Source organism: Ictalurus punctatus, chromosome 20 (assembly GCF_001660625.3).
Source record: "Ictalurus punctatus breed USDA103 chromosome 20, Coco_2.0, whole genome shotgun sequence".
Lineage (NCBI taxonomy): Eukaryota > Metazoa > Chordata > Actinopteri > Siluriformes > Ictaluridae > Ictalurus > Ictalurus punctatus.
The window spans coordinates 2,609,328-2,626,759 of record NC_030435.2 but is presented as its reverse complement, the minus strand read 5'-3'; the positions used below and the strand labels follow the sequence as shown (position 1 = coordinate 2,626,759).

At 37.5% G+C, this 17,432-nt stretch overlaps 1 protein-coding gene across 2 annotated transcripts; it reads right to left on the bottom strand.

The window, feature by feature from the left end:
* Positions 1-5,400: 5,400 nt before the first annotated feature.
* bmi1b (bmi1 polycomb ring finger oncogene 1b) lies at positions 5,401-15,689 on the bottom strand. Of its 2 annotated transcripts, none has more exons than XM_017496374.3 (10): positions 15,227-15,689; positions 9,589-9,719; positions 9,397-9,493; positions 8,540-8,595; positions 8,074-8,124; positions 7,872-7,980; positions 7,637-7,679; positions 7,365-7,463; positions 7,101-7,181; positions 5,401-6,725 (listed from the first exon to the last, which is right to left on the bottom strand). In XM_017496374.3, exons 2-10 carry the CDS (start codon positions 9,704-9,706, stop codon positions 6,393-6,395), a joined length of 987 nt encoding a protein of 328 aa, XP_017351863.1. In that variant the 5' UTR covers positions 9,707-9,719; positions 15,227-15,689; the 3' UTR covers positions 5,401-6,392. The 2 variants fall into 2 exon arrangements, with proteins under 2 accessions (XP_017351863.1, XP_017351865.1); XM_017496376.3 differs by lacking the exon at positions 15,227-15,689 and adding an exon at positions 12,676-13,844.
* Positions 15,690-17,432: the final 1,743 nt, after the last annotated feature.

Here is a 17,432-nt window from a genome sequence, read left to right as displayed (position 1 = left end):
CTACTGAACCGCAAACATTTATGCAAACAATGCCAATTTTACCGCTGACTCAAGGGTAATGCAATAGTAGTGAGACTGTAGTGAGAGCTTCGAGGAAACCTCCACCCTGACGCACCTCATATACGTTTATATTGAAATATTCGTGACGTATTTTGACATTAGTTACAAAAACACGTTCGTAATTCTTCCTGCGAAGTTCGACGTCATATTAATGAGCAATTCAACACAGAAGTAGGGAGGATATTACAGCAACTGCTAGACTCATAGTCCGGGAAAGGTCTCTTTAGGTAAAGATGAAGCAGGGGCTAAATCCCACCGACTATCAGCACAGCATTGTGGGTAATGTAGGAAACCGTGAGTGAACATATCAACATGTCAGTGAAAAAAAGTGTAAACTAAACATAAAAGTACTAAATAAATCTAGCTGAAAATCATGTTATTTATACAGATTAATATGCAACGCGATCAGGGTGGATTTTTCCTTTAAGTGTCAGTTTAGAGTGAATTAGAACATAGAAGGATTAGAGATAATATTATTATTATTATTATTATTATTATTAACACTTTATCATGTTTTTATTCTCAGAGAAAGTTTTATGTTGCTATTTGATCAATTCTATTGAAAAATATGCCGATATTTTTACCTTTTTTCTTTCTTTCTTTCTTTTCCCAGTAGGAATGCTGTTATAGTTTCGACATTTTTATGCGTAACTTTTAGCATATATAGCTGCACTGTTTAAAAAAAAAAAAAAGCAAAAAACTGTGCGAATGAATCTTACAACTCTACGTCTTGCCGTCTGTGTTTCTCTTCCTCTCAAGCCCGTAACTCTGAACGTTAGTATTACATATATAATAACGCAGATATAGCTTAATATGTTTTCTTTCTTCCAGAATATCGTTCTTATACTAACCCACACATCTGAAATCATCAATTTACACTGTGCGAGAGTGTGCCTTTTTAAACTGGGAAATCGTTTCATTTTGTATTCGACTCTTTTGTTTTGGGTTTGTTTGTTTTTTTTGGTTTGGTTTTTAAGCAAAAGTTTGCAGATGTTATTTTCTACAAAGGGGCAGGTGATTCAGGGGGAATCCTGAGGCGCTTTTGCTTTTCCTGTGATGTGTAAATATATCCGTGTAAAATATCTACGATCTCCTGACTGAACGTCGCTAAATGTACGACTTCAGAGTTACTCCAGCAATCGTGTCTCAATGTTTGATATTGACGTGAGATGTTTGTTGTGCAGCTTTCGAAAGAGATTGTTTTTGTTTTTGAAGGTATTTACAGTACAGTGCTGGTCTTTTTTTTTTTTTTTTTTTTTTCTTCGGTGTGTATTACTGTCAGTGAATCTGATTTCTTAGCTACAAACGAACGATTATAAGCCATGCTGTTCGATTTTTAAGGCAGAACTTTTTAATCCTGAAAGCTACAGACCTCCGTGTGGACTTTTAATCGTACCCCGTTGCCTGATATCTATATTGTTCCTAACATTTGATCTTCACACACACGCATACACTACTGTAGGCTACAGGCAAAGATAGCTCTCCCCCCCCCCCCCCCCCCCAGGTGTTTTCCAATGCAAAACCTCTCCCGAAAAAGATCAGTTGTACTGATCGAAATAAGCGTCAAAGGAAAGATTCGAAAATGCTCCCAGTGTGATTTCCTACAGAAGAAGGGATTAAAGGACGCACCCTTTAAGAAATTGCTGTGAAAGACACATAGTATGACATGACCATGAGCTGTCTGCCTGCTTGTCATCGCTGTTCTTAATCCTGTCATGACCGTGTGCAGTTTGTTTTTTTTTTTGTTTTGTTTTTTTTATCCATGTATGTGTGCAATGTTTTGAGGCACTCGACCATCAGCATCGCTTAATAAAATGATGCTTTACTCAACCTGAATGTCTGCTTCAATATTACACATTGCACATGTCCAAGCCTAGCCAGTGTTTGAGAAAGGAAGAAAAGACTTGTGCTGTTATTGGAAAAATAATCGATTTAATGTTACCGTATAACTGCAGATCCTGAAGTGTTTTATTCTGATTATACCACAAGTCGCGAGTGATTACAATGTTTATTATTGAACAAGATTGTTTTTTTTGTTTTTTTTTATCCATTTGTAAATGCATTTAATGTTGTGCAACGTCCATGAAACAAGATGTTTCCTCTTATTACTTACGTTATATCAGCTATAACAGTCATTCCGGTCGGTCAGTCAGTCAGAAAACTTGCTAAATAACGTGAAAGGTGTGTCAAATAAATTAAAAACTTAATATACAGACAGAGTACAACAAAAGAAAGAGCACAGGGAAATAAAAATGCATAAAAGAACAATACACAAGATAAATCCAAAAACTTTCAAAGCTTATACCCTACTTTGAACTGATCGATTCAACAGTACTTACTTTCTTCATTCATACATTTGTTGTTTATTTCTTTCTTTTAAAAAAAATAATAAATAATAATAAAAAAAAGCTTTATTTCGTTATTATGGATCATTAAAAAGGTCCAATATATTTCTCATTCATGTGGCGTAAATGTAAACCTTTATTTCACTTGCCTCTGAAGACTTTTTCAGGTTTCCTGCTGTCCGTTTCGACTTTTTCATCTCCTGCAAGTCTTCGTCTCTATGTTCGGTCTCTTTATGGTCTTCTCCAGCTCTGTGAAAGGTTAGCACTTTCTGGTTTAGGTAATGGAAGAGCTGCTTTCCTAATTCCCACTGACTTTATGTGCCAGCAAACTTACTGAGAGTGTCATCCTGTTGGAACTTAAATAGGTAAGAGTTAACAGAGTAAACACGGGTTCATTATTTTAAGTCATTATTAAGTCACCTTATTGAGGCACATTGAAATAAATTAGTCAAACTTTTTTTTTTTACCTTGATAATAAATATGGCTTAGAGTCAGATGCTGGGGTTTTTATTTAAACTGAATTAATTCTGTTTGTAGGAACTACAATAGAGATACGTTATATTATTTTTGTTTCCACGCAGAGTCGAAGGAAAATGCTTTAACATTAGATGTTGCAGTGTTGTGGATGACCATCAGAGGGCGCAAGGAAGGCCGTGTGAGGCCTTGATGGTCTTTTCCCACAGCGTTACTGCATAGAGCAGTTTCTGCTTTAAGAGTATTACGAGCTATTTCTGTTTTAAACGTGCTAATTAATTCAGTTAAATTTAGCACATTATGTAAAGTAGGATGTTAGAAAGTTACCCTGTTTATAACCTTTGTTCGTAAGCTCTTAAGTTTTTATTATTATTAATTTAAAAAAAAAAAGAGCAGGCATTATTTTCTCTTATATGCTAATTACGCGTTGATCTTCAAAGAGGTGTTCAAATCGTCTTGCCGATCATATATCTAATCATTTTCATTTCCGGTTTGTAGAATTTACCCACTGGGTTTAATAAAGAGTTTAAGGGTAGCAGCCTGCCGTCTGTCTGGAGATTTCTATACTTTGGTAAGTTGTTTGTTCTTCTTTTTGTTGTTGTTGTTGTTGTTGTTTACAGCTGAACCAGTGACCACCTGTGATGGCAAAGACACTCAATACCACTACTGTTTTTTTGTTGTTGTTGTTTGTTTGTTTGTTTTTGTTTTGTTTTTCAAAGACATGATAAATTAGGCATACGAATTGTTATTTCAGCGCATTTTTTTTTTCTTTACATGCGTGTTCTGGTTTTCATTCATTATTTCGAAAGGATTTTTAACAATAATGATTTTATATAGCTAACATCGTAAAGTAGAAACTCTGGAGTGTGTAGAGGTCAGATCTTTAAACCTTTTCATTCCTTGCGTGATGATGGGTAAAGAACAGGATTATTAAACGAGCCATATTCACCACTTTATTCCACTCCTAAACAATTTTCAATATTTAAGCACATACTCAGGCGACTTAAAACCGGTCCTATAGTTAGATTACATGCAGCTGATCTCTTTAAACCGATGAAGGCCTGTAAAATAACAATAATAATAATAATAATAATAATAATAATAATAATAATAATAATAATAATGAATGGCTAAATAAAAAAGACTTTCTCTCTTAGAATGTTTACGTCATGGTAGCTAGGCTATATTTTCGACATTTATTATTATTGTTGTTTTTATTTAAACTCATAGTTTTTAGGCTATTCCCAGTTCCCTTAGAGCACTGTAAAAAGAGAGAGAGAGTTTAATATGATGCTCTCTCTATCTTTAAACAATTATCATGATGCTGTGCGATGCTTTTTGGGAATTGTTTTTATTTATTTATTTATTTTATCCCAGATCACTTTGACATCAGAACACGAATTATTACCGAGTATTTATTTATCTGTTTGTTTATTAATTAATTAATTTATTCATTAATTAGGCCTACACCTCAACGTCAAAAAATAAAGAAATAATTAAAATCCCCCCGCATTAATTCTGAAGAATAATGACTTGATTGTTAAATCCAGAAACAGTATATTTATGTTACGTTCCAGCCTTCACTAAACTCATTTTCAAAACAACAAAACAAAAAAATAGTAAAATAACAGAAAACAGGCTGCTATTAGGAGAAAGAACTAACTACATTATCTGGACTATACAAACATAAGAGAGGAACGGGGGACATTTTAAGAATATAGTACCAGGAATAAAATATATCTTTTCTAACTAACGTGGTTATTTCAATATAATTTGTATTGAAAAGAAAAGAAAAGAAATATGGGCTTTTTTTTTTTTGGTATGTGCTAGTGTATAAGTTTGTTTATATGCGCGCGTGCGCTTATTGAGCAACACTTTATCTTGTGCTCGTGCCCTTAAAGCGGCGTTGTGTATTTATGTATATATAAAGCGTTCTATCGTGACACGATTATAGGTTATAGGAGGTTAATTAAACGTCGTGGCTTTCAATCTTCGGTGATTTATTTTTATTTGTATTTTATTCGGCGCAAATGAGACGCTTATCGTTTTATCAAAATGTCCCCTCAGGGTTTCTCTCTCTCTCTCTCTCTCTCTCTCTCTCTCTTTTTTTCCGCGCGCGACTGGTTACGGACGCAACCATATTAATAAACAGGGGATGAACTGGAAACTTCCAAAAAGTCAAAAAGGGGGGCGTGCTGGTTTGCTACGGAAGCCTCGCTGCTGCTAAACGTCGGAAAGCACCGGCTAAACAGTTAACGCGCCACACAATTCTTAAAATAAAGTGGGAAAAACCGAGAAGTACATGTTTATTCATGCTACAGACATCCCGACAATATCTCCCCGAAAATTAGCTTCAATGCTAAGTCGTTTCCTCCCTCAAAAACAACAGCTCTACATGTTGCACCCTTGGTTATAAAAGCTTGGTAGCCTTAGTACACTTGCCAAATCGATGTTATTGTTTAATTTTTATTCACCAGGCAAGATAAAAAATAATAATAATAATAAAAATCAGACATTTGAGTAATAAAACCGTAAAATGTTTATTCAGATACAGGTTTTATAACAGAAAACGATACATAGGCTTGAAAGTGTCGACCAAAAATAATCGTCAAGAAAGCTAGACAGTTCTGGAGCACAAAAGACATGAACTGAAATGTCCTCTTAGGCAAAACAATCAAATAAAATACACTAAAAAGACAAATATGCTAAGGCATGAGAAATAAATCTAATCTGGTCATGTCTAATGTTCACAAGGAAGCGACTCTTCAGTGGTCGTTCTTCATCATGATTCCTAAAAATCTTCGAGTTGTCTCACCAGCAGAACCATCTGAGGAACGTTCTGAAGCATGAATGGTTCCTAAGGAACTGTGATTTCGATTCGTTTCAACAAGAACATCCAAAAGTTTCTAGTTGATCCTTCACTATTTTTTCAGATACATGTTTCTTTTTCGAAAGTATACCGAGCGTAACGCTTAACTAAAACATAAGAACTTAATAGCCCTTAATAACTTTTCTAACCATCAACTGTCTGAATGACCAGCTGTTCATGACTTGTTTAACGTGGCTTCCTGTTAAAAGAAAAGAAAATCAGCGTCTACACACTGGTGCCCTAACCTACGTGAATGATTTGGAGTTTACACAACAGAAGATTCCTGGGAGTTCGTCCTGGGTTCTTCATGCACAAAATATACTTCATGATGTTTTATTCAACCAATGAAAGCTTAGTAATTAACAGTAACATAGGAAGTCATACTTAAACATACATACTTAAACATACATAATACAAAAGGAAAAGGTGGTTCGGTGAAGAAACTGTCTTTCGGGAAACAGCTCCCGATTGCAAAACGTCGTAAAAAGTTGCATGTGTTAACTCATAAGGAACAGAGTTAGCAGTTGTAGCTTTTCTTACGAAATCCAACAGAATCGCTTTCGCTCACATCAGTTCCTACAAACCCTGCGTCCGAGTTTGCAGCTCTTCTTTTGACAGCATTTCGTGTCCATTTAGTCCTTTTGTCACCCCAGAGAGTTGGAGCCATTGACTGAGCCCTTGCTGGCTTTGCCGCTGAACGAGACTTGGCCATTGGGTCCGGCTTTGTTGGACACTCCGTTGACCGGTGCGAGATGAGAGAAGCTTGACTGTGAGGATTTCACTGGAGCGCTCTGACTTGGGAGAGAGGAGGAAGTGGAAGGTGTAGGAGTGCGAAGGACCGGGCTGCTGAGCTTTTCGCTGCCCGAATCGCTCTCCGTTTCAGGTTTTCGACCCGCTGTCTCACAGCTCGGTGCGCTGCTCAGCTTCAGCTTCTTACAACTGGGACGAACCCTGTACTTCAGAGGCAGCGGACCGTTCTGCAAAAACGACAAGCAGATTAAGTCGGATTTTCTGGGTGGTAAAATACTGGCCCAGATTCTTATCTTCTGTGAGTGGTGACAGATTTATAGTATTAGCCTGAAGGGACATAGATAAAGCTAAATTTGGATTAAAGTAAAAGGTGAACCGAACTGATTTACGTGTAAGGCCAAATCTAATCCAAGCACAGATGAGTGTCGAACACACAACCTTCTAGTCGGTCGTGCACAGAATTAAATATTGAAACTTCGTCGTTTCCGTAGTCTGAACCTGCTCTCATTTAGTGTTTAGGACTAGAATAATAGACAGAATAACACGACTATTAAAAGTGAGTAGGACCAGAGCATAGCAAAGGAGTAAAGTATTCCTCTTACCCGCCTCCAGGTGTAAATATAGGCAATGTCCATTAATGTGTAATAATCCTTCAGAGGCTCGTCTTCATACATGACCTCAATCTGAAAGTGCCAAAAAAAAAAGTCCCTGTCATGCTTAAATTGTGTTTTATTTAGTTGAAATTCATCATATGTCATTCTGGGTCATTATCAGCGTGTTAAAGCAAGGCTTCAGGAAGTCATAGCAATTGCAAGTATTCAGAACAGTACAAAAATAACAGTCTGCATTGTTTAAGGAGAACTTGCCTGGAAGGTACACGGAATATCCATTTTACTTCGGAGAAATTTTCTGAGATGCATCACTGTCATAGCAGCCGGGCATTGCAAATATCGCTTTACATTCGTCTGAGGACATGAGAGGATTATGAATTTAATCATTCATAGGACTTGCTGAATTTTACTGGTTGAATGTTTCTATTGCGTGCTTATGTCATTTATAAATGACAAAAACCCCAAATATGGTCAAATAAACTGTTCAATTATTATTTGTATGTTTGAGAAATTTGAGAACTCGTTACCTCTTTTGTAGGTTCTTTGTCTTCCCCATCAACACTTCCAAGTCTGATAGTAATTAAGGAAACAATACATTATATGTGAATTTATTTTATATATATATATATATTTTTTTTTTTTAAATACAGCATGATTAATCCAAATCCCGACCTCCCAGAAATGCTCTAAATTTGTAACTGGTAGATCTCAGACTGCTAAAGACAATGAGAAGCCACAAAGAGGTTGTTGAACTGGACCTACCTGTTCTGGTCATAAAACTCAATCGAGAGACTAATGATCTCATCGTCAGCAATGATTCTCTTGTCCTCGTCAGCCACCTCTCCCCGATCTTCATTCGATCCGTTAGCAGCTGGGGAAAAACACAATTCATCTCACTTTTCACTGACTCAAAAGGGGATTTTATTATTCATTTTTATTACTCATTAAAAAAAAATGCTTTTACCATCAACAGATGGATGTGCTGCATAAAAATCTCTTCTTCGTTTCATTTCATCTGAGGGACAAATGTTAGATCAGTACATCAGAATAACAACACAGAAGAAATACAAGCTCTGCATCTCTTGAACTGGTGCCATTACTTACTTAGGGTTCCCACCCCTGGTCCTGGAGATCCCCATGTCCCACTCTAACACACCCATATCAACTCAGCAAGAACTGATTAGTTGAATGAGCTGTACAGAGCAGTGAAAACACTCAGATGTGCTGGACAGAAGGGTCTCCAGGGCCAGGGTTAGGAACCTGTGGCTTAAAGCATACAATAATACACACTGCTGAGAAAACACATGCTAACTAGTATGTGCTAGGCTATTATTCTTCCCCTTTAGCACTGTTTTTTGTTTTTTAATTTATTTATTTATTTATGTATGTATGTATTTATTTATTTATTTTACAAAATCTTAGACACTTACTTTTAAACAGACCAGGCACCAGCTTGTACACGATGTCCTGGAGGGTTTTATCCGACCTGGAATTATGCATAAAATTATGCGTAAATGTTAGTTTAAACACTAAGCTAAATACTAAAGTTTTTGTCCAAACAGGTATCACCACAGGGTTGGAGTACCATCTACGGTGTTAATTCAGGTCATAAACACCACACGAGGCGATTCTGTGGTCCAGAATGAATAACTTACTTATCCTTAATTGTCGCTGTGATGCTACCATTACGAGTACATCTTCTGTAGCTCATTTATTTATACCTTAAATAATTTAAAAGGTACATGATTGGACAGCAAGGACCACTCATGAACCTTTAAACCTTTAAGCTAAACATACACCGTGTGCATCTTTCCAGATAAAATATAGCTACGTACAAAAGGTATGTATAAAACCTCCCCGGCAGGGTTTCTGAGGGACTGACGCTACTTGTAGTCTCGGACCTACTGAACTACCATAAGGAAGTGTTTTGATAGAGACATCAACGCCCTTCTGTAAGTCACTCCAGATAGGGGCATGTACTAAATTCTGTAAAGACGCCGTAAATCTCCCATCCCGGTCACAAATACAGATTGGTTCACTTGTCTAATTTGTGAAGGTGTATGCATAAAATAATGTTTCTAACCTCTGACACGACATTTCAAATTTCCAAGTAAAGAACCCCCCCCATGTCAAGGCAGCAGCATCTACATGCAATTGACACACCTCTGAGCATGCGCAGTACACGCAATTATACAACTGGAGCTTAATTACACGGCTTAATATCATGTAAAGTCACATATAAACAATGTGTATATGATCTGTTTATTATATAAAGAGAAAGTCGTACCTGATATTGAGCAGTGGTTTGGTTTTGTGAACTTGCACGTCACATATGGGACAGTATTTACTGGTCTCTAAATACCGCACGATGCACATTTTACAGACTGTGAAGAAAAACGATCAAGAAAAAAGACGATCAGTACACACACACACACACACACACACACAGGTGTCTTGGTGATGTAGTTAATGTACTTACACGAATGAAGACACTCAACGATGGTGGTGGCGTCGATAAAGTAGCCGCCGCATAACACGCACATCAGATGCGGGTTCAGCTCCGTGATCTTTATCCGCGTGGTTCGGTGCATCGTCATGAGGCTCGCGCACCTGGCGGATATAAAAAGCACGAAGCAGACACGTGAAACGAAGTCACGTGTTTAAGTAACAACAGTTTTGATTGTTTCTTGCAAGCTGTTATTTATTTTTTATTAGTATTTTTGTAACCCAACCCCCCCCCCGCCCCGCCCCCCCAAAAAAAGCGCACTTAATGACATGAGTGTCTTTGACTTGTATGCACTTCTTCCAAGCATCCTAAAATGTTTAGTACTTTATTCACAAACATATCACTATGCTATGCATGTTCTTAAACATTATTTTAAAACCTCCCAAAAGAGTATTTTCTGGAGTATGACCTATAGCCCGACCGGTTCATATATATATATATATATATATATATATATATACCATCACATATATAGGCTACTCCAGGAAAGCTGTCCTGGACCCTGGACCCTGGCATGCAGAATAAATCCGTCTATTTTAAATCCGTCTGATTTACCAAAGCTTGATGATAAAAATGTTGGCCTATGCACCTCTCCAGATAAGATCAGATTTTCACTCTTTGGCCAAATGCTGCGTTTTTGCGGTGTAAGAGCTTCCACTCCCACTGACATGTCTGTACGTTACTCTGTGACTAATTACAGACATTTTCTCATATGTACAGGGTGTTTTACATTTTTACAAGTTTGCTAAGATGGTGCATGAGCAAATGCATGAGCAAAAAAAAAAAAAAAAAAGATAACCTGGAGAAGAACTGAGCAATATAATATGTACATCATGCCTGGGCTACAGTACAACTTTTTTCTTCTTTTTTTAAAAAGTTCTTTTAAACTGAATCACAAAATGCATGAATTTGCCTAATCAATCAGGGGGAAAATATACCCCGATATGAGGTGCATGCTTCATGCAGGTGAGAACTGTGATTTAAAATTATTTATTATTTTACAGCCTGTCCACAGATATAGTTTGTTGCCAGTACCAGCTTATCACTGATCTGCAAAACAAAAACAAACGACAGGCTACTGTAAAGTTTTACACATTTTTTATTTATTTATTTATTTTGCATTGAAAATTAAACATTTTACCCAGAGGTATGCTACTGCTAATTAATATGCAGTTTTATACAACCTGTTTATGGAGGTGGTTTCGCTTTGTAGGCCTCCTTTTTCGTGATCTGGCACTGATAACTCTGTTAGTTTGTAATAATTATGTTTATATAGGACTTTTTGTGCCTGAACTGGTAGAATGAATTAGACCACATGGCGACAGATAAATAGGTAGGTTTGCTCCTGAGCTTTCAGAGTGCACCAAATAGGAATTTATCGTCCAATGTAAATAAAAATAAAAAAAACTCGTAAATGTGATTAAAGTATGAAAGCTGCAGTGAACATGAATGACAGATTACAGACTAACAAACAGGCCTGTGTGTGAAGCTGTGATCTGATTTCATTAACGCGCTGTGCTGCTGGAATTATCTCAGGTTGCAAATAAATAGCCTAAATCATGAGCTTTTAATTACTGGGAAATGCGTTATGACGTCATAAGTAGCCTACCATGTGTGGGATGTGCACGTTTCCACAAAACAAAGCAGGTCAAGAATGAACTTTGGATGTTGAAATAAATTTTTTTTTTTAAAAAGTGACAGGTTACAGCTCTCCTGTTAGAATTTTGTGGATCTTTCCTAAAGGAGATGAAGAACCAGAATCACAATGAGAATTGCTTCATCCTAGACCTGTCTCCTGTTTCCTCAGGTTTGCATTTTACTTCATGGATCTTCAAAGGTCATATGTTTATGAAGGTAAACTACACTTTACACCATCCTTTCTATTTCTCGAATGAGCCTTAATTAAAAAAAATATTAAATCACACACCCTGGACGTAACAGTTTTGTACACCGCTTATATTTGCTGTTTTAGCGTACCGGTATTACAGCAAGAATAAATTTGTGAGAATTTAAACATTGTTTATCAGTGTGTGTGTGTGTGTGTGTGTGTGTGTGTGTGTGTGTGTGTGTGTGTGAAACCACCATACAGTTCCAATAAATTTTTCCCCCTTAAAACCTTGATTAGTTCCAGTGTTAGGAAGTTAATACTATTCTGATTGGTCAGAAGTCTGATAGTGGTGCACATTAAATATTTGGACCTAATAACAACCTTATTTGTTTATTTATTTATTTATTAAACGTACTGGTTTTTTTTAAGCAAGCAAAATGACTAATTGTTTATATGCTTCATCTTTTGTAAGGAGATGTTTATTTAACATTATTTAGGCCTACAAGTCTTCATGACAAGCTGTGTTTTTGTTTGTTTGTTTGTTTGTTTGATTGTTTGTCTTATTAACTTCACTGGAGACAAAAAGGGAGGCTAGTGACGGAACGACTGTTTACAGCTGCTGGAACGCGATGACAGGAACTAATTTGTCTCGCAGAATATTAAATGTAGGCCTAATTATAAATGCATTTTTAAAAGCACGTAACTAAAAATGTTTTCATTTTTTAATTTTTTTTATTTTTTAAAAAACGTGTTATTTTAATAAACAACGATTGTAATCAGGTGATTGCGGTATGCTCTAGAGGAATGAAACGCTCCACATCTGGCCGCACCACACCACTGTATTGTTGATTGTTTTCCTAAAGCAGTACGACACGTCGGGTTTTACTGATTCCGTAAGCTCTAGGTGTTCTGGACAGTCTGTACATACGCGGTGTTTGTTAGGGTGGAGAAATGCCAGCTCGGATTGTACTGTGGTGCAAAGACGGTGTTAGGGATCAGTCATGCGTGTCACTAGGTCGACTAACCGACCGCGCGAGACTTGCGGTGTTGAAATTTGCCACATTTTTTTTTTTTTTTTTTTTTGCGGTTTGGACCAGATGTAGGTTTGGGGCTAAACAAATACACCACGTATAGCTATATGGTCAGACGTTAAGACCAGTTAAAGAGTGTGGGTCAGGAGAGAGAGAGAGAGAGAGAGAGAGAGAGAAAAAGAAGAAAGAAAGAGAACGCACCGTGATTTCTACGTGGATGAGGAAGACTACGGGTTACCGAGACTCGGTGTTGCCATGGCGACCGCTTAGCCTATAGTTGGCACCTTGCCAGTCGGTGCAGAGCCGTGCGGATTCACCGGTCCATCAGTTTATGACACATGACCATTAATAAGGCGCAGTGAACTACACCATGCTTCACTTCTCCCCTTCTGATGCAGCATATGTTTCAGACTGAAAGGCGCTACCTCGGCTGCCATTTTGCCACACGGTCTCGGCACGAGCCGAGCGCCATTGTTTAGCTTCTATATTTCTATACCTAAAAAAAATGCGCGTCGGTCCATTTTTCGGTCTCCGTCTACGTCTGTCCTGACATCCGAGCCCTTACTAGGATAGTTGTAGAAAGGGTTTTTAAAAGAAAGGTATAGCGCGCGCGTCAATAAGCACCCCGCCTTCCTTGTCGTTTCCTCCGAATCGGAAGGAGGAAGCCCGGGAGCTTTCACCGTGATCACGCCGCGTGTCTTTGAGGACCGGATCTCTACGCTATCCATCACATCTTATTTTAAAACAAACAAACAAAAAAGAAATGAAAGAAAGAAAGAAAGAAAAAAAGTAGCCCAATATATCACGTGCCGTTAATTTAGCCCGAACCTCGAGTCCCGTTAGATTATTCAGCAGGAAAGACAAAGCCGAAAATTGGTGTAGGGTATAAAGAAAAATATTCCTTATACTCCTGAATATTCATATACTACAATAATAACGAGAACATTCGAGAGCCGCGTCCTTTATTTTCACCACTGTTTTATTTTGTCCCCACTGCCTTGTATTGCCTTGATTAAGGAAACTCGTCAAACATCAGATGTTCTTCTTCCTCCTCATCATGTCAAATTTTCATATAGCCTAGCTACCTCACTGCCTAAATCTGTACCCTAAATCTCAGACTTAACCCTAAATATCCAGCTGAAAAACTTTCTCTGACCTCATGGCCTTATTACTGTATGCTCATCATCATCATCATCATCACATCTGACGCTAATTGCTTGTCATTCATTTCGCAGCTTTTGCCATGGATTTGTAATCTCACCTAAACTGCTGGAAGCAAGGAAGATTGTGCAGGTTTGAGCTTAAGTTGTCAGGAATCAGTCAGATGTCACATTAAAGTTCTTACAGATTACAGATACATATCTATCCTTGTACTGAACATCTTTCCTAAGGGAGGTGAAGGATAAAGAAGGGTAGTAGGTATATAGCAACACTTAGTCTCTCTCTCTCTCTCTCTCTCTCTCTCTCTCTCTCTCTCTATATATATATATATATATATATATATATATATATATATATATATATATATATATATATACACACACACATATTTATATGTATGTATATATATATGTATGTGTGTGTGTATATATATATATATATATATATATATATATATATATATATATATATATATATATATATATATATATAATATATGAGACACGGGAATAGACTGGTGGATCTGCTGAAATAATCTGAAAATGGATATTATGTAGATCCTATTTTATATATTTATACACATGTAATAGTTAATAAACCTGCGTCAATACCTGCTTTTAAACTCATTCCATGACTTCACTTTCACCTGTCCCAAGGTATGGAAGATCTTACAGCTCTCAGACTCTGTTCTTTCACTCGCCGTTTCATTTCTAGACTGAAACTTCATTACTAAATTTATGTTTAATTGTATGTTGAAAAGTGCTGGTCCGGAACAAGTTAGTTTGCTTATTTATTTATTTATTTATTTATTTATTTATGAATGATATCTCTAAATGAACTTGGGAGAATCTGAACACGGCTTATCTCAGTTTGGTGTTCAAGGCAAATCTGAGGCGTCCAGGCACATAACTTCAATTTGCGACAAACATCCGTTTCATTACACAGTTATTAAAACCGTTCGAGAGGCAAATGCGACAGTAATTCTTTATTTCGACTATAATACGTCGCAGGCCTAACAGAAGAAGAAGAAGAAGAAGAAGAAGATGAAGAAGAAGAAGAAGAAGAAGAAGAAGCAGAAGAAGAAGAAGAAGAAGAAGAAGAAGAAGGACCACCGTGTGAAGTTAAGTTAATAAAATCGGATTGAGACAGCAGAACACGGTTATGTCGAATTTCTGAAAATCTACACCGTCCAGACAACACGTCTGTATACGCTCAAACAAGACTTGTTTCATATTTTGCCAATAACAAATGATATGAAGTGGAGCGGGTGCGTGACTCATGGCGCTTGCGGTTGTTTTTTTTTTTCTTTTTGTTTTTTTTTTTTCCTTTTCTGAGCGATTCGACTTGCAAAGTCGATGCAACACGCACAAAGCGCGTGAACGACAAACAACTTCGAGTGAATCACGCACATTTCCTAATGACACACACTACTCAATCACCTATGACAGATATACACGCGTCCCCATAACACCCCCCCACACCCCCCCATGCAGGCTACGAGAGATCTACACACAGGACGCAACATTGTGACGGTGTGCAACAGAAGGTCTTACAACGCGTTATAAAGTCCGCATTCACGCACAGAACCTACCTGCTCTGCTCCGAGAGTCGCTCACCAGTCGCTTTTTTTTTTTTTTTCTTTAAAGTACACGAAGAAACTTGAGAGCGGATCAGCAAAAAACCAGCGTTAAGCACCAAGCGGCCATCTTGGAGTGAAGTGCACACACACACACACACACACACACTGGCTGTCAGTTGCAGCGGTTCTAACGTAGCAAAGCCGCCGCGCTCATCGCAGCCTCGGCGAGAGAACGCCTTTTCACACGCAGACAAAAAAACATTACGCCGCAAAAAAAACACCCCCCCACCCGCCGCCGCACACTCATCCGATCCACAAGCTGTGAGGAATCCACAGATCTCAAACAACAATAACAAAACGAAAAAAACGGGTTGGATGGTAGAATCCTGGTAAAGAACGCTATTCTGTTGCTGTTCAGCGCTGGTTAAGGAAGGTGCTGCTTCGGAAACTGACACCACCACAGTCCCCAAAATGGCTTTAGTTCGACCGCCCCGCACGCGGTCACGTGGTCTCAATCCTCACGGGCGGTCTGGGAATTAGAAAGGGGTGGGGGGTATTATCAATAGAAGACCCCCACTTACCCAGCCAGCGCTATACACTCTTTGTGTCAGACTGCCGTCTATATAATATATAATATTATATATAATATATAATATATTATATACATATATACGTATATATATATATATACATATGAGCCGTATGCAAAACAGCAAAAACGCTGGAGTATAAGAAACACCGGCTTTATGCTTTTACCAAAAATACAACAAAAAAAACAACGCACTATTTTCGATAACTGGATACTGTAGCGACATGAACTCAGAAAAAAAAGGTGCTAAACGGTACCATTGCTTGTCACTGGGGTGGTACCATACATCAAGATTATACATCTTTAACACCTTTACTGTGTATGTTCTTATATGGCAATGTGAATGCAATGTGGCGCGGAAATTATTTAAAGAATCCGACCTAACTGGACCACGTTTGTACCTTTAATGAGGCTTTAGGTTAGTCTAATATCCTACTTATACAACAAAAAAAAATTATAATTAACAAACAAAAAAGAAATACACAACGTGCACATTTCCAGTTAAAAGATAAACATGTGTAACCTTAAAGTAAAGGGCCAAGTTCTGTGTGGTGTGTAGGTCTTTACCATAGAACGGTGCATGTGTAGGCTACCTTTAATGATTTACTGTAAAAAAAAAAAAATAAAATAAATAAAAAGACAACAACAACAACAACATAAATAAAATAAATAAATAAATATCTGTATGTACCTACACTATATCCAAGTTTAGAGATGAAATGTAGAAAAGATGTAGCCTTAAGGGTACCACCTCTGTTTAGTGTTTTGTTTCTGAGAATGAAGGAAAAAATGTCAAGCTTTCTATAACGGCTTATGGGTGCTATATTATCTATTGTTATGAATGATGAATGTTATGTCTCAGTCTTTGCAAGTATGCATGAAGAGAGTTCATAAATAGACTACACACATAGAAAGGCTATAGGTACATACATTTTTAAAAAAGAAAGAAAGAAAGACTGTTGGAAGTTTTTTTTTTTCCAGAACCCTTAGGCTATACTCCTTCTGGGGTTTTTTTTGGTATCTACAAGAACCCTCATTTTAGTGAGAACCTCTGAAAGGTCTTAAAGGATCCATTACTTTTGAGTGTTGAAGTCCCAGCTGATGAACAGTGAACAGTGTGTTGTTATATAGGGACCCAACTCATTAAAGGGTGTGGTGGTGGGGGGGTTTGGGGGGGGGGGGGGGGGGCAGAAATTATAAAGAACTTCGTGAACATTTTATTGATTTTATTTATTTTGTATTTATTTATTTATTTGAGGGGGAGGTGGGGGGGGGGGTTTGCCAATTTCGGTGATTAGCATATTTCACAGGTAGACTACAGCTTCTCCAGAAACTTGCTTTGCATTTTTTTTTTAAATTATTTATTTATTGTTGCGTGTTAAGTTTCAGGGACACAACAGAAGTCTTGCGTATCTTTTATGAAAAGTGCATAGACTAAGACGAGAACATATTCAGAAGGAGACAACTTAAAGTCTTCTTTTTAACACCGCAGATATCATTTACAATATGTAATCCTTGTCTCGGTTGTTGTTAACATTCCCCCACAGGGCGGGTTTCTTTAAAAAGGTGTGAACTTAGTACCGTGTCGTGTGTCGGGGAAATTCGGTTGTTTTTTTTGTTGTTGTTGTT